The 22,791-nt window shown below is 37.6% G+C and overlaps 1 protein-coding gene across 11 annotated transcripts in view; it reads right to left on the bottom strand.

Moving 5' to 3' along the window:
- PARD3 (par-3 family cell polarity regulator) overlaps nucleotides 1–22,791 on the bottom strand; it is a 387,075-nt gene that overhangs the window by 116,420 nt on the left and 247,864 nt on the right. For all 11 annotated transcript variants that reach the window (XM_072412641.1, XM_072412646.1, XM_072412650.1 and 8 more), the window contains one exon: nucleotides 20,868–21,084. In XM_072412641.1, the coding sequence (XP_072268742.1) occupies nucleotides 20,868–21,084 (217 nt within the window). The remainder of the gene's footprint in view (nucleotides 1–20,867; nucleotides 21,085–22,791) is intronic.

Below are 22,791 nucleotides of genomic sequence, written 5' to 3'. Positions count from 1 at the left end.
AGAACTCCTGCCATTTCCGGTTTGGAAAGTTCACAGAGGTAGCAGTGACAATAGCATTATAGAGGCCATGAAATTACTGAGTACTTTGAAATACATGGAGAATGCGGCCCAGGGAAACCAAGTTATTTCTTTTCTTAATTAACTCTTGGCTGTCACAGAAGAACGTGGGTTGGCATGTCATCAGAAAGTATTAAGGATGAAGCAGAAATGCAATCCAACTTTTCCAATAATAAAAATTTTCAGGAGGTGGTAAAATTTTTAAGCAGCCTTTTTAAACCTTTTTACAATCGGGAGCCTTTGAAATAACTTTTAGGGAACCCCTTACAATAATAAGAATATCCACAATTCACAAGTACATTCACATGGTCAGTAGGAAGAATGCCAACCCTATAGAAAGCCAAAGAGATCATTTGTGTCAGTGGTATTTGACCTGAGAAGCACAAATTGCCTAGTGCTCAATGAACCCATAGGGACCTCTATAAGAACCCTGGGATCACTGGTTGAGTACCCTGCTTTGGAGCATGAATGTTTTTACATAAAAAAGTACTACTGTTTCCACATGCAGGAAGCATCAAAACACTAAACTGGACCCCTTACCCAGGATGTCTGGATACAGAGAACTTGCCATTGTGGCCTAGTGTTACCCTAATCTAAGCTAGCAGAGTAAATTGTGGTGGGCAGGGTTGGAAATTATGGTCAGAGGAGCTTCCAACACCACAGCCCAAGACTACCACTAACCCTACCATTGGAAGCCCAGCCTTCTGTCTACGTCCTAGCTTTTTTCCTAAATCGCATGATGCAATTGGGTTTGGATGGGAAACTACATGATCAATCACAAGTGCATCATACGTATTTACAAAGCTGCTGATTTCTCTGCCCACTTTAAAGTCAACTATTAAAAAAAATACATTTTATATATTACATATACATATATATGAAGGCAGCATTTGTACAAAGGTACAGCACAACCCATTTTGCTTAAAAAGCTTTGATTTCAGTCTAAAACTTCTTTTTACTTGTTTTCCAACCAAAACTCCTTCTGTCGATTGCTCGAGGCATTTCTAATTTCTGTGGATGTGATAGGTAGAATTCAAATGAAATAAAGAACAATTAAGTTGTTGATGGCAATTAACTCTGTATGATGGCTTGATTGCACGGAAATGAGCAAAATTTGGTAATGGAGGACAAGCAAGGTCAATATCCCCAAGACTATAATTTGGCCTGAAATTGGATAATTTACTGCAGATTAAACTTTCTCTATTTTATTAACTTAAGTAGTACAATGCCTTTCTAACAGCTATTTTAGCCTATTGCTTTGGCCCAGGTGTGGGACACATAATTAACAGAGAGTTAGAAGCCCAGAGCCCTAATACAGATGCTTCAACCTGCAGCCTGACCCCAGAATGCTATTTGCCTAAGAGCCTTCAAGAAATGTGCCTTAAACAGATGAAGGTTTAGAAGGTATCTGTGAACTACACATTCTACAAAAAAACATGGGGTGGGTTAGGCATGAATATGGGGCATTTACTCTTGTTTTGTAACTGCAGCATTTTGGTATTTTTGGAGTCAAATGTTTTGCTTCTATTAAGATAACAAACCCATTTCTATAAAATGTTAAAAAAAGAATAACACAAACTTAGAAGTGACCAACCCTTATTCAGCTACATTGCCCAGTAACTTGTAAAACCTGGATAAATAAGGAACTTCACAATCATCTATGAAAGTATTTGTCCATTTATGCTTATTATCATTACATCCCTCAAATTACTGGTGCCCGCTATAAGCCACTGTAGGCTTAGACTGCATTGATGTTGCCAGGAACCATTACTACGTATCACATTGTATTAATGGAATGGATGGGCAGATGCACAGTCGCCAAACTGACATTCTTCATAGTAATGCCATGTTCTGCTATAGCATAGACCAAGTCTCATTATGAATTTGGGAAAGAAGCTCTGGCCTCCGAGGAACTCATCACTCTTGCTCAATGTCTGTCAACTGCACTGTGCAAAAACGCATCTGCTATTGATCTGGACACTTCTCATTTTAGCTGAGGAAAGTAGCACTGTATTTCTAGACTGACTCCCTCCATTATCTCTACCTCACTTTCCTGTATTCAGAAACATTTCAGGCAGATCTGTGTCAACTTTTCACTCTGCCTGTGGAATACAAAATATTTTTCTGTGCACTCACCTGGCTGGATTGATTGGAAAGGTTGCACTAGTCATCAAAGTTTTTTTCAGCATTGGAAGCAAGAAGGTTTTTATAACAGAAGGAAATAAAGTGTAAGACCCCCAGACCCTCACATGTAGCACATGGCAAACTAATACAACTCGGCAACATTGAGCTTACATCAACAACGAGGCCACCAAACGAATCAATTTCTGAATCAGTGTTCAGTGTTTCCACAAGCTGTCTCCTGACATGTTGAGACTAAAGCTACGTACACACGTCAGATTTTTATCGCCCGATAATCGGCATCGGCCAATTATCGGGCGAAAATCTGGCGTGTGTACAGTCGGTGTCGTCCATCGTCCGGACGACCGACCTGCCGGATCCACGGACGATGGACGACAGCCGATCCTAATGAAAGGGAAGGGGAGAGCGCGCAGCAGGGTGCCGCTCTGTCGCTCTCCCCCTCTCCATAGAGTACGTATGTACAGCACCGTTCATGAATCGTGCACTACCTTGTCGTTGGAAAGGATCGTGAAAGATCCTTTCCAACGACAAAAATTGGAAGTGTGTACGCAGCTTAAGACATAATGGCAGATCTGATGACCTTTGACTTTACACATTAAAGTTGCCAGTAATCAATTGTTTTATCAAAGTGAACTGGAAGTGGTCATTACAGACACAGAAGGTAAATAACACATAAATAACCCACTTTATATACATGTCTACTGTCCCATCCACACCAAATACCACTGATTGGAAGACATGGGAGCCTTAAAAGGAGATAATGGTGTATGATTGGTAAGTTAGAATTCCAACAACTACTTAAAAGTAATTTGGAGAAAACTTCCACGCCTTTTCTTCTTGACTAAACAAGGGCATTCCAACCTCCCTACTGCATCTGCTTTATGGAGGTGCTGCATAAACATAAATATTAGGCACACACTGGAATTGTTGGCAAATTATTTGTCATAAAAATGTGGAGTACAGAGAAGAAAAGTAGAACTAATGGAAAATGTTTGGGAAGGTTTGCTAACTTTTCCAAACTTATTACCAGCCCCACCCCAAGAGTGGTTATCCATTAGTTGTGTGCTTGACATAACTTGACATGCTCATTAACAATATCTAAGGAAAATTTTACGGGAAAGGTAATCAGACAACCATTGCTAAACTTCTGCTCATTCGATTGACAAAAGCTGGCTTATATGGAAATTCAAATGATTGAAACATTTCGGACTTCCCCCAAGAAAACCACACTGAATGGCTGATGTAGACATCAACCTTTGCTCAGTCAAAGGCTGTCCAGATTCTTTCATGTGACAGTGCTGAGGCTTTACAGCTAACCACTTAAGCTGCGTACACACCTGCAATTTTTCTCGTTGGAAAGGATCTTTCACGATCCTTTCCAACGAGAAAAGACTGCACGATGCATGAACGATGCTGTACATACAGCACCGTTCATGCTCTATGGAGAGGGGAGGGGGAGAGCGACGGAGCGGCACCCTGCTGCGCGCTCTCCCCTTCCCTTTCATTAGGATCGGTCGTCGTCCATCGTCCATGGATCCGCCAGGACGGTCGTCGGACGATGGACGACGACCGACTGTACACACGGCAGATTTTCGCCCGATAATTGGCCGATACCGATTATCGGGCGAGAAAAATTTGCCGTGTGTACGCAGCTTTAGACACAAAGCTATTCATAGGCGGGGTGCACATGGAGCGTTGTGATCCCCTATACCCAGATATCTCCATGCTACATTTCCTGGATATCTACCATCAGATCAGGACAGCAAGGTAGTAAATTTAGGAGTAAATATTGTTAGATTCTAGTAACTCTTATAACACAATTCAGTTACTATGGATTTGCTTAAAATGCACATTCACTTGCAATCACATAAAATGATAAAAATACAATTTTTCATGCATTGCCACCACCTACACATTTTTTTTATATATATGCTTATTTGCCAACATATTATCTTCCCTTGAATCTTGTATGTTTAACTGCTTAGGCACCAAAAAATGAAAAAACAAAACTCATCATATACAAATTTGATGCCGTCTGTAAACGTACTGTATAGGTGTAGCTAGAAGGACAAGCAACTATGAGAAGTATCTGAGGGAACACAAACATGTTATAACAATCATTTTGAAATGTTATTTATCAGTGATTCCACAACATCAGGTCGGGTGGCAAGCGTGCATTATAATAGATAGGGTTTGAGAATACCAGCAGGTAGAAAGTCTTAAAACCGGGACAAGGGGTAAACTTTATACCAATGTAATTTACTCATAGAATATTTAGAACAGAAAAAGTAAAAAGAAATGTTTTTGCCAAATACAAAAACGATTTGAAACAAAAGGAAAAGTACCAACAAGGGATTTGCATTTCATCTGATTTCTTGTCTATTCCTTTGTGTTTCCTTTCAGGTTAATATTCTACATCAAATATATGACACCCCCTTGTTCTATCCCCAGCTATCTCTGCACTCCTGTCTATGCGGCTGCATTTGGCTTTTGAATTCTGCCACAAGGAAGCTCGCCAATGACAGGCCTCACAGGGATCTGTCTTCAGCTTGCATTCATCCATTTTCCTTATTGAGATGCTCATTAGTAATATGCAGAGCCTCCCATGGGAAGCGCTAGGCTCGGATGATATGCAGTATCAAACTTTTAACCATTTCCTCATATTGTATATTTTGACGTATATTTATATTAAAGTATCAGGTGCAATTTCCAGTGGTAACCAACAGAAGGAAAAAGAAATTAGATGTTAATAAAGTCTTTAAATGGCTTACAAAAAATAAACAATAAAGAAGAAGCAAGAAATAGGAAAGTTTATGTAGAGCTTCACTCAGGCAGCATTATAATGGCCAACATCTTGCCTTGTAACTGATATCAGTATACTCTGGGGACCAAGATGTTTGAGGACCTGAACCATCATTGTGTTTAACACCTGATCCAATCAGCAAGAAAACCATGCACTTATCTCCACTCTGCTATTTACTTTTTGCTGATTAGATGCTCTGTATGGTCCCAGCCATTACTGTTCTACAGTACAATAGTACAAATTACAAAGCACATTTGGCTTAAGGACCATTATAGAATGCGGGATGATAGCTGTGTCTGCTTGAATAACTCTGATAATAAGTAAGGAGTGATTGTGCCCTGAGCAGCCCAAATGATGATCCAGGTCATTCTGCGCATTTCTTTTAACAGCCTTTTTAAATTCTTCCATTGACTGGGGTCACAAGCAAATGATTGCGCTAAACATAAAATGTGTCTCGAGCTGGGGAAAAAGCAAAGTTTTCACTGAGTGACAAGTTTAAAAGCTGCATTTTCCCAAGTGATAAAACTAGGGGGAAAAAACTCAATATCTAATTCATGCCCTATATATTAAAGTCTTGGAAGGGTACATGGGAGTAAGAAGCTTTGCAAAATCAACAGTACCTTACAGAACTCAGCCAACAACTGGCTGGGGACATGAACCGCTTTCATTTGTGATGTAAATTTGAGATGAAAGAAAAGATGGATTACCTGAATTTGAAAAATAAAGTAGATACTGAAATGTTTGAGGATAAAGTATTGTAATCAGAAGCAAATTATATACCTTGGTTATGAGGTGTGTTATTAAAATCTAAATATCTAGATCGGCAATATTGGGCTGACCAAGAGGGCATAGAGATAATTTTAACCAGTAATTCAATGATTTATGCTGTCCACCAAAAACTGGAGAACATAGGAGGTGTAGAGAGACCAGAATTGACTGATTGATGATTAGATACTTAAATATGCACTACCGGCAGATATAAAAAACACAACCCAATAAATAGTACTACCTACCTGATTGCATTTTATAATGGTAAGTACTATCTGAATTTGATGTTGTTTCAGGTGCTGAATTTTCTGGAATGGGGGAGGATGAAGCAGTAAAATCCAATTCCTACGCTGACAAAAGTACTGTGAGGAAATTTACAGAACTTTTAGTAAATATTGCAAGTGAAGTTGGTTTTGCTTTTATCTGGGTTATTCATTTTTAACATTTTATGGGGGTTTGAGCAGGGAGAGGATGCTTGCAGTATCACAGCATATACCTAGTATAGCACAGAACTGATAGGACAAAAATCCATTTGTATGATTTACCATTTCCTTTGTTCAGTACCAGCACAAACATCCAATCTTTTGCAATTTGGTCTCGTGTTTATTTATTGCCCATTTTGTTACACTACTCCCATGGAAGTTTTTGAAAAAGCATCCTTTGCTGGCATTCACATATATGGATTACACATAATGAGTGTTCCAAGTGTCCATATCATTTTAATGTTTAACTCAAAATTATTCAGTAAAGGGAAACAATGCAAAAATGAAAATGAAGCAATGTAAACGACCTACAGCTATAACTAGCGTGTTGCTTTCAACTGTAGCCATTGGTTTACCACCAAACATACCTGTTGAGGAGTGTGAAATGAGGGGGCTAATACTTACAGTGCAAAGGTGACAACACTATATGCAACTGTTCTAGTTCTTCACATCATAGTCCCCTTTTTGTCTTAAGACCAACGGGCACTTTGGGTGTCTGTGTAAAATAGGCCAGTCATACACAACCTGACTGATATATATGAATTGATACGTCATGGACATCTGGAAGTATTTAGAACTAGATGAACATCTAATAAAGTATGCAAAATAAATCTGCAAGCTCAGAAAGAAAACCATCACTGCACACATGCTGCATGTACTAAATCCAGATAAGCGTAAATGAAGGGGTGATCATATGGGAAGTGGCACCTGTTCAATATCCAATGTGTATTCTGTCTGTTTCATTACTCCCCAACTGCATTTTCAGTCTTGTCTATAAAATCATTGTGGCTAATTTTGTTACTATGTATACTGAAGTAACAGTGCAGGAATTCCTTTTTTTTAATTATAAAAAGAACTCTCCTATTTATAGGATGCTAATACTAAATAAATAATGAAGTGGTCAATGCAGAGGTAATAGATGCCAGCAGAATTTTTCTTTAATATAAAGAGTACAAATGGATACACGTGTTACACGCTCCATAAGAGAACATGACAGGACTAATAAAAATACGAAAAAAGTCAGTCAAGGCTGGCCTAAAGACACGCACACACCAAAGCATTTACAATGTTAATATCCCTGTCTGCAGACCCAGCTACATTCCCAGAAGATCTCATTATCTGAGAACTGAGACAAGTCAGCACATACACAAATACAACTAAATAACAGATCTTTGTTATATGCCACAAAATGTGAGGGGAAAAAAAAAACATAGAATTTTCATTTAATGTTATTATGGTTACAATGCAACACAGCCTATGAATTGGATGTAAGAAAAGGCCATGAGTATTTTGACAGATCCTGAAAGTCAGAATAATAACAGTCCGCTGTGTAATGCTCGAGGATCATCAGCCTCTAACTGCGGTGAGTCTCAGGTCAGGTCATTATGTAGTCTCTAACCTGAGGATAAGAACCGCACACAGACAACAAACCTGAAATCAAACAAGCAATTTGGTGGATAACGCCACTGCCGAAAGACACGCGGCATGGGACCATCACCTATGCGGCAAGATACCACCAAGATCAAAAAAGCATAATTTAATTTAAAGAAAAATAAAATTACAGAAGAGAAGAATGAAATTAGCTCAGCTGATTGCTAGGCTTACATTTTTTTTCTTTTTTATTATTTTTCTAGTTTATTTTTATATCATATATTTTTTATTTGATTTGTATTATAATTCGTTTTTTCCTTCCTGTTAACTACAAGTATTCGATTGGATGGATGGATGTATTATCCACTTGTTCGATATCATTACAGCTAACTGAAATAGTGATTGTGACACCATAAATCAATTTCTTTACGATGGTTAACCAATCAGCAAAAAATGCAGCTTTGCCTGATCGATTTACATAGCAGTTTTCTTTTCCAATTATTCATATACTACATGTGTCTGTATAGTAGAGCTCAGCACTGTAATTGCCATCTATGATTGGGGGAACAATTATTTTTATTTTTAATGTTGTTTTAGGGCCACAGGTTTGTCTTTTTCACCTCTATTATCATTAAAAAAAAGCCAAAGGAGGCTCAGATAGTCCAATGTTTCCCTGCCTATTGTTCTTAGGGTCTAAAGGAGTGTAGATAAACATGGACTGATTATCCATAAGCTCGATATTATATTGTAGGAGCAGAGTCAGTGTAATTGGTATATCTTCTAAGAGTGCAGCATTCAACTGAAGTCTTATCTTTTCTGACACGCTTAGGCTCCCAGAATATATAGCCTTGTCTGGTTACCCAGCCTTTCATGTTTTTTAGCCAGGCATTGTTTGAAGCTGAATAGACTCTACCCTTTAATTTTCACTCAATTACAGAAAAAAAAATGATTTCACATTTTCTACATAAGCTGAAATGGAAATTGACTAAGAACCTCAGAACTGTCAGCAACATCTTTTGAGAAAAGATTAGCTTTGCCGTGATTATAAAATAGGTGTCATCTTTGACACTTGCGCTTGGCGGCGAATCAGAGCACTATGGAAAGGGAATGTTAAGGGACGTCAGAAAGGGTCTTAGAAGGCTCAGCTGTCATGCTATGTGCCTCCTTCTCCTCGCTTTGTAGTCAGATGCAGTGCGCCGAATGTCACAGGGTCTCCATTTAAACTCACTGACATGAAAGGGAAGAATACTGGGAGAATATGTTATTAGCAACTATGAACTTGTCTGTGGTTATGGGTCACACTGATGCCTTATTTATATGGAGGGAAGATGCAAGAAAAATGCTTTCCTCATTCTAAATAAAAACAAAGGAGAGCTAACACCACTTAGCCTCCTATTTGCCTGAGTGCAGCCAGTGGTTTATTACAGAATTGGAAATATGTCAGCAATCATATCACAATGGCAACAATACATTGTATCTAAGAAAAAAAAGCATATAGGTTCAATCAGAATGGAACTTCAGACTTCAGATCTGACTGATCTCCATCAATCAGATTTGGAGATCAGTTAATGAGATGCAAAGCATTTGACTTTTATGCAAATATCATGCAAACTGCCTTGACTTTAAATTGAGCCATACATAGGCTATACTTGCAGAGTCTGATTGGCTCTGTCTTGAGTCAATGCAATTTGTGTAAATTTTTGCAAGTTATTTGCATAAAAGTTGAAGTTTCTGTATGCCATCGACCATATCTAATAGGGACTCAGAGCAACTGACCATTTTATTGTATGTTATAATTTATTTTAATTCCCACTTTCTTTTAGTGATTGGTGCATGTGAACATAAATGTTTTTTTTTTGCCAAAACTAACCAAATTCTTCTATTTCACTACTCTACATTTACACAAGTAAGAGTGTTTAGAATCACCAATAGGGTGCATATAAAAGCAATGATAACAATAAAACAAAGATGGGCAGAAATTCTGCAGGCAACAACAGGTCAACTATGGCCATAGGGTGGATATATAATTCAAAGGTATGTGCTATCAGCCAAAAAAGCACATTATATTTTGCTTAGAAAGTGAATTAAAAACTGGGAATGTCAGCATGCAGAAAATGTTGGCGATATGCTGTATTAGCTCTGCCAGCTTAGGTTACTGGCTTTGTAGGAAAGCCATGCCAAAGGATCTGGGCAGGGGATAGCAAATATTATGTGTCTACATTTTGTTTAAGCAAATAGTCTTTACTTGTAGTTTTTAGTTAGAAATTAAACTTTATGTACATTTTAAAAATAAATATTTTAATGCCTTTTTATATGGGAAGCCATATTTACTCATTACATCTACATACTCTGAAGGTGTTACACAATAGTTAGCAATTAATGAAACTTTTTCACAATGCAAGTCCAATGGTCTGCAGATGCACTGTAAATCCAAAGTCTTTATCTTTAACATAAGGATAGAAATTTGGGCCAAGTTCTGGGTCACAAGATTTTGTATCTTTGGCTTTCTTAGATTTTTTTTAATGCTTAAATCCTAATTTTCACAAGGTACATGGGTGTCTAAAAGATAAGCGGACCTTGCACACTAATGCAAAGTCTACATTAATATTTTCATATCATCACTTCACATTTCACATACATTTAAAACAACTATGCTGTTAAATCAATATATGTTTTATTTGCAGTTTACTTTTACACATGACCTCATATGACTTCTTTCATTAACACTAATCAATCATATTGTTAGGTGTACACTCTTTTTTTTATAAGGGTAGACAGAAGAGGCTACAGGTATTAATCTAAACACTCAAGTTGACAGCTCTACAACTAACATTTTGGAATAGAAATGTTATTGGCATGGGCTTAACATGTTGATTAAATGTAATATATAATGTTTATATATAGGACTACCCTAAACGATATGTCAAATGGGAGAATATATTTTATATAAAACTTCATAATCATAAAAATATAACAAATCAAACTGTCCTAAAATCATTATAGCTTCCCTTTAATCAAAGTGTTGACTTCGGATTTTACCTAATCAGGTTCAGTCCCTGAGCCACCATAATAAAATGGAGAGCTGGGGAAAAAAATTGATGAAGACTGGGCACAGATGAGATAATTAGCATAAGATAATGCCAGCTTATCAATGTCACATTACACAAAACAGATTTTGTCCTGAGCTTGACAATTCAAATCTCTGTTGCCAAGATGATAAACACAGTCTGACTTGGTCCTGGATGTGAAAATTCATGAGATCAGCTTGCCAAAAATACTGAAACTCTACTAAATGTATCCCTGGGCTAGTGTGATGTTAGATCGTGAGTGGAAGTAAAAGAAACCTGGGTCTTATTTGTATATGTCAGTATCAGAGCATGATGAAAAACCCCCTTACAGCAAGTGAAATTCATAATAAAGGTCCATGAGGTCTTTAAATATATTAGGGACACAAATAACCCTTTAGTGCTGACCTTTCTTTCCATGTTTTTCTTAGTGCTTCTATTAAAGGCCTGGGACAGGATAAATGTTTTTATTCAGCCTGTCTGTGTTTATACAGTAACTGCAGACAATTAGTAAAAAGGAAAGCATTTTATTCACATTTCTTAATTACTTTTCTTCCCTTTTTGAAGCCTTAAGCAACATAGCACAACATAGCGCCTGTGCTTTATGAATTAACCCTAACTGGCACTCCCTGCAAGAATGACCCTAACCCCAGCTCCCCCTAGGTTTAGCAGCAAGACTTTATAACACCTTTCTAAAGGTGTTATAAAGAAAAGAAAGATTGTTCCTGCCACCACTACACACAGTCATGCAAATAGTGAACTGTGGCACTCTGCAATGCAAATGTGTCCTGTAGCTGCATTTATGGTAAACCTAAATTATGGTTTAATCCTGTGATTCCATAAAATGCTGAGATAAAGCGGAACTAAACTTCCACTTTTGTAAATCCATGATCAGAAATTATTGAAGAAAGGGGTAGGCAATATCTTTCTGCACTAATCCCTCCTAGCTGCCCGATTCCAGGTATAAAAAAGTTGAGCTGCACAGGGGAAGCCAAAGCTGAAGCCACTGGTTGCCAGGAAACCCAGCAATCCGGCTTCCCCAGCACGTACAGGGAATTAATGAACTCCTGCATGGAAGTTGCGTCATCCCAGCCAATCAAAATGACTGAAGATTGTCTCCAGGAAGCGCAGTAGAAGGCAGTACCCTGCGAGGAACGGGGACAATTGAGTATCGAGAGTGTAGTTCTGCTTAAAATGTGCAGATTATCAGACTTTAGGTTGCCAAACTTAACAGTGCTCCTGGTTTGGGAGAAATGAACCAAGCTTTACCACGTCTTATTAAAATGAATGCTAAGTGAGAGGATCTGGATTCATCATCCTAACCTTCTGAGCAGCTTTATTGGCTGAAATAGGGGAGTGACAAACCTTAGCATTCGTTTAACCTTGAGGATCTTTTGAAAGCAAAAATAAAACATAAGCCGCATAAGGGAATCCAAAACACAGTATAAGCAGTGCAAAACCTATGACAAAATTGTAGTAATTTGTTCAGAATACTCCCATGTTATCATAGTTGGCAAATTTTTAATACATTCATAGCAGCTGTGTTCTAGGCCAATGATAGAAAGAAGAGGTGTCACCGCTGCTGTGCTTTGACAGAAGAGTAAGTGACCTCCCATTCCGCTAAACAGGTGCACAGTCACTGCACAGGGTTCCAACCCAAATCCATAGCAAATCAATAACACTGCACTGCCATGTGCTGTTATTTATGAAAATAAATGTGTTTACACCTGCCACTAAATATACAGAAGGGCTTGTGAGACAGAGAGACGCTCAATGCAAGACTTGCTCAACACAGCAAAGGGAAGATAAATGTAATTTTCAGGTCTATCAGGGCTGGCGCTGTTAAATAATCATAAAACACAATTGGATAAAGATGCATACAACAGATCATACAGCATGTTGTTTATTGCACGGCTTGTTCCTGCAGCTCTTGAAGTAATATTGTAATGTGCAAATCAAATGAATAGGCTTTCAAGAGAAAAGTCACTTTAATGCTCTTAATAAGAATGCTGTGTATATTAAAATGTCTCCTGCAATTCTCTTCACTTTATCAATGGTGTTGTTTACAGGATGAATACATGTACGTTTAGAGATTTATGTTAGCAATTTCTGTTAACACCGATTCCCTGGGAGCGTTCCTGCAGGCTGTGGAGAATTGCTTCCATGTATGAAGCCTTTTTCTCTAAATACACTATAGGTATACAGCTTCAACAAATACCAACTGCTTTGCATTACTTTACTATACAGCATAAGGCCTGGTATAGATATTTGGAAGCCAATTTGACTAGTTAGGAGGCAATATATAAAATCAAACCTTCCAAACCTATGTTCCTGGTGATGAGCGGGAATAGATAATAAATTAATAGTAGGTCCTTGTTTGAGTACTGGTGATGTTTTCCCCACCAGCTGTCCTTTGAGAAACACCTTTTCAGCTATGGTCAGCCTACCTGCAGGATTCGCACTGCTCCTTAGGCATTAGGGTGTGCTAGCTAAAGCACAAACAATGGTGTACATGGGCCTATATACCTTACTTCTCCCTTTCATACTAACTGGGAGACCACGTACATGAGAAATGTGTAAGGTTTGCTGCATGTAAACAGCGAACAAGCCCATTATTCCTACTAACACTAAAGCTACAAACACAACGCTCGTGTGTACAGCGCTCGTTGTTCATGGATCCGTCCTGGCAGATCCATACATGACAAATGACTGTAATGGAAGTGAAGGGGAGAGAGCGCAGAACTGTGCTGTATGTACAGCACTCGTTCATGCATCGTTCGGTCTTTTGTTGTTGTGAAAGAGTCTTTCCACCAACAATTATTGAACGTGTGCGCCCACAGCCTTAGTGTGTTGCTGTGCGTCAGCGTGGCTGTTTGATGAGATTATGGTAATGAGGCCCAATACTGTAAAATACCTTATTGTAGCAGTAGTTCATCAAGAATGCAGATTGGCCTGCTTGAGAGACAAGATACCACTAGAAGAAGAATCAAAATGTTTTAAAAACAAATGTATTGTGCTATGTTCAAAAAATCATAATATCTACAATAGCCTTGAATGAGTGCTTATAAAAAGGAAAAAAGTACCCTTCAATAGCATATCTTGTATAGCATTCAGCACAGAAAGCTGGACTGTTCTCTTGCTTCCAGAAAAGTAAATACCAAATCAAAACGAGAGTTAAACATTCAATTATTTTTTTGCCATTTCTTATCTAACTTTTCCTGCAGTCCCCCTATTACATCAGCTGGAAAGATCTAAACTTTTCCAGTTCATCCTATTGCGCTTATTAAACACTGTTACGTAAGCCATTACTGTTTTTGCTGGCTGAGCAAAAGTTACAGAGCTAAGTTATAGATTGTGGAACACAAAGACCAAGCAAGATGAGAAAAGATGGATGTGGAGAAAATATTTAAGTACTGCAACATGAATAATGTAATGCTGTCTATAACAATACATCATAATGGCTTTATAGGCCAATTGGTACTTCTACCACTAACAATCATTTTGTGTAATAGCTGACTGGTGAGAGTCCATTTGGAGGAAAGTAAAAGGACAGACTATGCTGTGTCTCCAAAAAAGTTCTCAAAACACTTTAGAAAGTAATGAAGCATCTGACAATTGCTCAGTAAATCTGCCCACATATGGAATAAGAATCAGTCTGTGGGAGATGGCAACTGGTAAGTGCCAAGTCTAAGAGCAGAGGAACTTGGGAGGAGGTACATTTTAGGATGGCAGCTTTGTAATACCCAGCCATCCTACCAATAATAATCAATGTAAAATATGCAGTCTGGCCTGGAGAAAGTCATAGATATTCTAAATGGTCTCAAGGAAGAGGTCAATTAAGTAATTGATTAGCAAGGCAAGAACTCATCACTCCTAATTTGTTTCACTAGACATGACCTAGCCAAATGTTGTTCATGGTTTACTGGTTACCTGCATACCCACTTCCTATGGGAAATCTATGAGAATTTCCCCACCAAAAGTGTTTGAGAAGCAGGTGACCAGACAAGTTCAGCTCTTCTGCAAAGGTATGCTTTACATTTCTGTTTTCTACCTCATACTTCCTTAACATTTTATGCTCACCTTTATGCTCACCTTTCCACAATTCTAGCAGATCCACACTGTGTGGCCAATAAATGCTGCCACTCGCATCTTCACTGGAAGATAATAAAGCCCTTCTAAAGCCCTTGGTTTGTATGATAATAAAGCCCTTCTAAAGAAATATTTGGAATGTGGTCCACACACATGCAAAACACTTTAAGAGCAACTAGGAAAGTTTCTGAAGGAAGCCAATGCTAACCAGATTCATTGACACAGAGATGATCACTAAAGGGTACCCATTTGTGAATAAAAGGCAATCTAAGGGCTCAATTTATAAAGCATGGAATCACACATTTTTTAAACTTTCTCTGGTGAAGAATCCTCCAGTTCCATGTGTGGAAGTAATTGATTCTTCACCAGAATGTTTGAGGTAGTGTCAGATTCCCTGCTTTATAAATAGAGCCCTAAGTGTTTACATGGCTTATAATTGAATGAGTTGTGCAAGTAGCACATTGAAGAGCTATTTTTGTTCTTCTTTCTTCTTCTAAAAAAATCTTTATGCACCAGCAGTTTTGTGCTATATGCCACAGATCATGCATAATGCAATTTTTAATTTCCCCCACAATCAATGATATCAGTCTTAGCTTATCAAGGCATTGTGCTGCACTGATCTGTATGTGAATGTCAGTACAGTATAAATTAGAATTTGTGAACATTAGTGAGAAACTTTCCAGCTGATTGGCATGCCATTTGCATAGTACAGCTGCAATTGGTGAGGCATAATATGCTAACGAAGCCTTCAGCGGAAGCTTGAGTACACATAACAAAACGTGAGATGTGGTAGAAACTCCAGCATAATATATTCTGCACGCACCAGAATATATAGCAGGTATTATATTAATCTGTTGCTGCTAATTGAAGCCAATAGGGAAAATGCTGCTTGTAAAGACATCATTGTCTCCATTTAGGTAAATATTTGTCTAAGTAACTAATTAAAGCTACTCCTAATTTCTTTCCTAAAAATGTATTTGAAACCACTGCCAACGAATTAGAGGTAATGGATTTCTAAAGGGGATGAGTTGCTATTTTCAGGTGTATTCTTGGTTTGTGGCTCCCCAGGTGCTCCAAATTACCTAAACATACATAGGCAATGATAGACAGAGCTCACTTACTTCTATTACTTTAAAAACTTTTTAACAAGCTTAATAACCTGAAGTTGTGGCATCAATAGCTAAAAGCTTGCAACTGACATTAAAAGTTAGACTCCAGACAAAAGCCTAAATACACAGATGAAATATAAAAAGAGCATCTTTTTTGGCAAAGTGTTTTTTTTTTTCCCAGCCCCTTGAACTGGATGCACTACCTGGCTGTTTTTGGGTGGATACTAAAAAGTTGGGTCACAACACAGGAGCGCATTGGCAGTTGTGGCATAAATACAAGTCAATGGAAAAACAGAATATTATAATAGGGTGGCCAACAGAAAGTTGGAACTAAGTATAGGGGTTTATTGAATTAATATGGCACCAACAACTAAGAACATTAAATTTGCCATTTGGTGCCATGCAACCCTTCTGACTGCCTGTATACAGCATCTTTACACCCAGTTTAAAAAAAAAATCTGTGGAGAACACTGTCAAAGGATTTTTATATTATACAATAAGGTTATCCTCTCTTTATTCCCAGACTTATTTGGATATTACCAGCAGCAGCAGACTAATAAGTTGATCCATGTGTTCAATGCTCCTACTGACATTCTATCAACACGTGAGCATGGAACATACCTGTCTATTTTTGCTGAAGACTGTTAGGGTGCTTGCATTAAAAAGTTTTTTTTTTCCATGACAAGTTTTCTATATACAAAGAAAGCTATATAACAAAATCAATAACAACAGTTGTTTGAAATAAAAAAAACAAAACAGATAATAGGCCCACTGGGCTGGAGTAACAGTAGATGTCTCATTCTTCTTTCCTGCTGGTATATAGATAAACCAGCGGCTCACTCTACTGCCTGCAAGGAGACGGCACAACATGTACTGAACAGCATATAGCTAAGTGGGGTGAGCGAGAGTCCTTATGAGGTCTGACCATTCACATATAATCAGATTACTTCTTGTCTCACCAGCTTTACAAGTATTTCCCTTACACTTTAATGAGGTTAACCTCTGGTGTACAATGTGCTATTTTCTAAAAGCAATGTTTATTTACATTTTAATGAAGGATTATGGATAAAGCCCCAGTCTAATCTCTTGCTGCTGTCCACAATGGATGCTGTTCCAGCAGAAAGACGGTTATATTCCTTCATAGCACGTGAAAAAATATAAAGAAATTATAAGAATTGGTTAACAGGCGCTTTTCAAGACTGCACTTTCAGCCTTTTCTAAACCTAAATAATACATTGTTACTCACAGAGGAGGGGGGAATTAACAAGCCTATTGTCTAAATTTCCTGTGATATAGGCACACAAGTTTTTATTTTGCCCTTTAGCTACATGGGTATATATTGTTTAACACTGCATATGCCATCGGGAAAACAAACTGATTTACAGTAATGTAACAGTGTCTGCAAAGGGTTGAAAGTACACACTAATGCACATTTTTTTGTGTAAAAATAAAAAAGATGAAAGACTGGAATGGCTGCAAATCAGATTTCAGCCTATTTTTTTTTTTTCACCTCATTTGACTTCTGAAATACTATAGGTGGTCGGCCAGAAAAGCATGGTGGTCCACAAAAAAAACAATATACTAATAAATTCTTACATTCTGAATAACAATTTTCCCCTTTGAATTGCACTAAATTTACAGACAGAAAAACAATGGAGGCGCAGCGTGACGTCAGTGTAGTATTAGGTTGTATGAAGCAACCATTGCCGAGCCGTACGCTTCAGTATTGTTTACATCATTACAACAGTCACCCCACTCCGCCAATACCAATTGTTTTCCGATTGTTTTGTTTTATTTATTTCTCAGATGNTCTTTTAGGTAAGTATGACCTTATTTGTGTATTTTCTTTAACTGTTATATTTACTGGCATCAAATAGTTTGACTTTGATAACTATCATTTCTTGTTTGGTCTTAGATTCGAAAGAAATAAACCCACAATGAATGAGAAAAATCAAACAAATATTTTGCATTTCTTTAGTAATACCAAAGATAATGCAACTAATGATAACAGTAACAATAGTAATACTTCACTGCCATGAGCTGATCAATGACTCAGAGCCTCCACAGTCCTTGTCAGGCACCATTAGGAAGATCATTATTTTACAAATGTATTTATCTTTTTTTTTTTAAATTTATGATAATGGTCGGGGGATTTAAAATTATTATTTTAGTGGTCCGTGGAATCTGAAAGGTTGGCGACCGCTGCTATAGACAATAAGCAAACGTCTGTTTTAATCTTTGGTGAATGAGATGATAAATACTATGTTTACTTACTAATGTTTATTCCACTTTTTTTTTGCTGTTCACTCTGTTTGGTATTGGTACTTGATGGATGCATGGTTTTATACTATGTTGAAAATTTTACTTGATACATCTGCTATTAGAGGCAAGGCACCACAGCACAGCAGGGATGAATAAAAAACAGAATAGGCCCCCCCATGCCTTTAACTGTTACTGAAAAAGATTTCATTAGACACAGAGATGCCACACATTTGCACTGTGTGAACTAACCAACCACATGAAAACTCCAATAACCTACAAGTGCATCTTCAACTTTCACTGACTGCATGCCTTCTGGTCTACAGCAGGCTCCTACTTATGCTTGGCTTGGCAGAACATAAATGTATCACAGGTGCAATGAAGAGATCACACAAACTTAGATTCTGCTTTTTCTCCAAACCATTATGTTTGTTTTCAAAACCATCATACTGCCCATGATTAGAATGTAACAAAACACAATTTTGGCTAATAAGCCAAACCAGTAATGGAAGAATAATAGAGCCCATGCAGATGCATGCTAAGCTGGTTGTGAAATAAAACAACACAAATGGAGGCATATTATATGAATTACATTATGTGCAATATGCAGTGCAGATCTTTCAAAACAGTTAACATACAGTTAAGGTTCATACATATTTGGACAGAGACAACTTTTTTCTAATTTTGGTTCTGTACATTACCACAATTAACGTTAAATGAAACAACTCAGATGCAGTTGAACTACAGACTTTCACCTTTAATTTAGTGGGTTGAACAAAAAGATTGCATAAAAATGTGAGGAACTAAAGCCTTTACTTAAGCAGATAAAAGGCCTGGAGTTGATTTGGGGGGGGGGGGGAGATTTTGCTGTGAACAGACAACATGAGGTAAAGGAGTTCTCCATGCAGGTGAAACAAGCCATCCTTATGCTGCAAAACAGAAAAAACCCATCCAAGAAATTGCTACAATATTAGGAGTGGCAAAATCTACAGTTTGGTACATCATGAGAAAGAAACAAAGCATTGGTGAGCTCAGCAATGCCAAAAGACCTGGACGTCGACGTAAGACAACAATGGTGGATGATCGCAGAATCATTTCCATGGTGAAGAGAAACCCCTTCACAACAGCCAACCAAGTGAACAACACTCTCCAGGAGGTAAGCGTATCGATATCCAAGTCTACCATAAAGAGAAGACTGCATGAAAGTAAATACAGAGGGTGCACTGCAAGGTGCAAGACACTCGTACACCTCAAGAATAGAAAGGCTAGATTGGACTTTGCTCAAAAACATCTAAAAAAAAAAAAAAGCCAGCACAATTCTAGAAAAACATTCGTTGGACAGATGAAATCAAGATCAACCTTTACCAGAATGATGGCAAGAGTATGGAGAAGGCGTGGAACAGCTCATGATCCAAAGCATAGCACATCTGTAAAACATGGCGGAGGCAGTGTGACGACTTGGGCGTGCGTGGCTGCCAGTGGCACTGGGACACTAATGTTTATCCATGTGACACAAGACAAAAGCAGCCGAATGAATTCTGCTCAAATCCAGCTAAATGCAGTCACATTGATTGGGAGGCGTTTCATAATACAGATGGACAATGACCCAAACATACAGTCAAAGCAAGCCAGGAGTTAGTTAAAGCAAAGAAGTGGAATATTCTTGAATGGCCAAGTCAGTTACCTGATCTGAATCCAATTGAGCATGCATTTCACTTGTTGAAGACTAAACTTCAAACAGAAAGGCCCACAAACAAACAGCAACTGAAAGCCGCTGCAGTAAAGGCCTGGCAGAGCATTAATATGGAGGAAACCCAGCATCTGGTGATGTCCATGAGTTCAAGACTACAGGCTGTCATTGCTAGCAAAATGTTTTCAACCAAGTATTAGAAGTGAACATTTTATTTTCAGCTTTTTAATTTGTCCAATTACTTTTGAGTCCCTGAAATGAAGTGATTGTGTTAAGAAAAGGCTTTAGTTCGCCAGTTTTTTCTTTTTGTTCAACCCACTGAATTCAAGTTGAAAGTCTGCCGTTCAACTGCATCTGAGTTGTTTCATTTAAAATTAATTGTGGTAATGTACAAAACAAAACTTAGAAAAAAGTTCTCTGTCCAAATATTTATGGACTTAATTGTCTGATATAATATAATGCTCAGGGAGGAAAAGAACCAGAACTTGTAAAATAGATTGTTGCTAATATCAAAAATTTTGTATCCTACAGGCAAACTGTAAAGAAAATCCGTATCATAATAAGCATTAGAACACGTAGTAATTTGTATAAATATCAAGAAATTATGCAAATTACATGACATATAGGATGCTTCGCCCAGCTCAGAATATTTTCTGTTCTTTTATTTAAAATTTTGATGCAATTTAAAATATGGTTATATGTTGACCAAATGCACTAATATAGCTATGCTTGCTGCACTCCAAGTGAATAACACGGATTGGTTAGCTGCTAGATGATGGTGATTAGGTCACTTAGGAACTGGAAAAACTATTTCTGAGCAATTACAACATATATAAGATTACATATAAATGTGACAGGGCATGCAGCTATCTGCTATCCAAACCCCAAACACAGTATTAGAAATCTAAAATGATATAAAAGGATATTGTAAAAGAATAGTGTGTGTAAATAAAAATTTAAAGGTGTGTCCAAGTATAAAATCTGTGTATATATATATATATTTTTTTTTTTTTTTTTTTTAAAGTTACCTACCTGAACATATCTCCCAGACCTTTCAGCATGCCACCTTTTTTGGCCTTGTTTTTATCTTTATCTTTGTCTTTTTTCTTCTCTTTACCACTCTTTTCTTTTTTATTCTTGTCTTGGCCTGACCCATTGACCTGTCTCTCCAGAGAATGTGATGGCTGGTCACTGGCAGTAGAAACAGACTCTCGTCCTGATCTAGAGCTTTCTTCCGTGTCTTCCTCCACTAAGAAATATATGACAATAATTATATCAGTTAACATTTCAGAGTACACAAGATCACAAGTGAAGAAATGACTGACTAAGAGACACCTGAACACAAACAAGCTAACAAATTGAATTTTATTGCTACCATGGCTACTGGATCAGAAATACATGAAAAGGGTAGATTGTCATTCTAAATATGAGGACATATGCAAGGTTTAGAATAGAAGTTTACCAAATGTTCCATTAAATAAAATACAAATCACCTAGAGGGGTATTTAGCATTATTTAACCTACCCCACGTGGCAGAACTGTGCTTTTGCTCCAGCTGTGTTTGACTGGTACCTGATAAAAGTATTCAAAGCAGTTTAAAGGTATTTACATTACTTTTCCTTCAGCCTCCACCCAGCACCAGTGTAAGAAAAGTTTTGAGGTGGTGATGATAATAAAAATATTAAAGAGGCTGCAGTGTAAGAGAAACCAGCTTAACCGAAGAAAAAGACCACATCAACTGAACCCCATTGCTTTTTACTTTAAAAAAAAAAATAAAAATAAATAAGTCTGATAAAATTCTGGTGGAAACTGCTTATGTTCTGTTCTGGTCTTTCTAGGTCAGCCCAGAGTGCCTTGAACAAAGTGACCACGGAATTTTATATGCACTTTACCTACCATACTCTAAAGACTTGTTTAGCGTTTCTGTCTCTGACGTGCCATCTGGTAAAGGATGAATAAAAGCCAATGAGTTTCTGCATGGGTACAGCTATATTATTCAATCAAGTGCAGGCCCAACCGTATAGGGTGAAATTTTATAATGGACAAATTAATATTTATCATAGTGATCTGATCCCATTAATAACATCTCTGTTCAAGTTATTAAAATAAGTACACCTTTTAATGATCACATCAATAGTGTATGTGCCCCTGAGCATTTTAGCAAATGTACGTCTAACCTTGTCTGCTTGTGTCTTCCTATAGAACATTCTAATGTGCCTGTCAAATCCTGCAGTTCCAAAACACAACCTGCCAACTAGGGGGCTATATAAATACATAATAATAATAATAATAATAAGAATAATAACAACAACAACATTAGGGGGTTGGAGTATGCAGCCAACTCTGTGGAGAGAAACTGAACACCTAATTATGAACTCCCACAAACCCATCCTCTTCTATCCTCCTTATACAAAATAAATACAAACCACAGCCTTACTAATAGAACATTTTTTCTAGCTAGGATGTGGTCACTAGAACCCGGTCTTTACACAGGAAGGCTGTTGAGAAGATCTTTTGTGATTGTTTCCATTGACAGATCAAGAAGTGAGTGCAGCTCTAAGCAAAGAGGAAGACAAATAGGTGGCAACCAGTTGTGTTCTCCTCCATAGGAGTGAACAGCGGTTCTTCCTGATCAGTCATTCATCATTCTTCCATAGCAAATTGATGAATGATGTCAGCAGACCACTGTACATAAGTCAGATTTTTGCTCAAGGCCAGCACAACCGTTCATCCTGGGAGTCAAGGATTTGACGCGTGTACGCAGCCATAGATGCAATAATTTTTTTTATTTATGATTGAATGGGATCATCTGAATATATTCCTGGGTTTATTTAAAAATAAAGTGAGATGCGTGTTTTGGGGAAAACTAGGTCAGTAGTTTTAACATCCATACAATCCCCAGTCACATTATGCAAAAGTATATTAAATTTCAGATAGGAAAAAATGGCCCAAAACA

Source organism: Pyxicephalus adspersus, chromosome 5 (genome assembly GCF_032062135.1).
Source record: "Pyxicephalus adspersus chromosome 5, UCB_Pads_2.0, whole genome shotgun sequence".
Classification (NCBI taxonomy): domain Eukaryota; kingdom Metazoa; phylum Chordata; class Amphibia; order Anura; family Pyxicephalidae; genus Pyxicephalus; species Pyxicephalus adspersus.
This window is presented reverse-complemented; position numbering and strand designations above follow the sequence as displayed.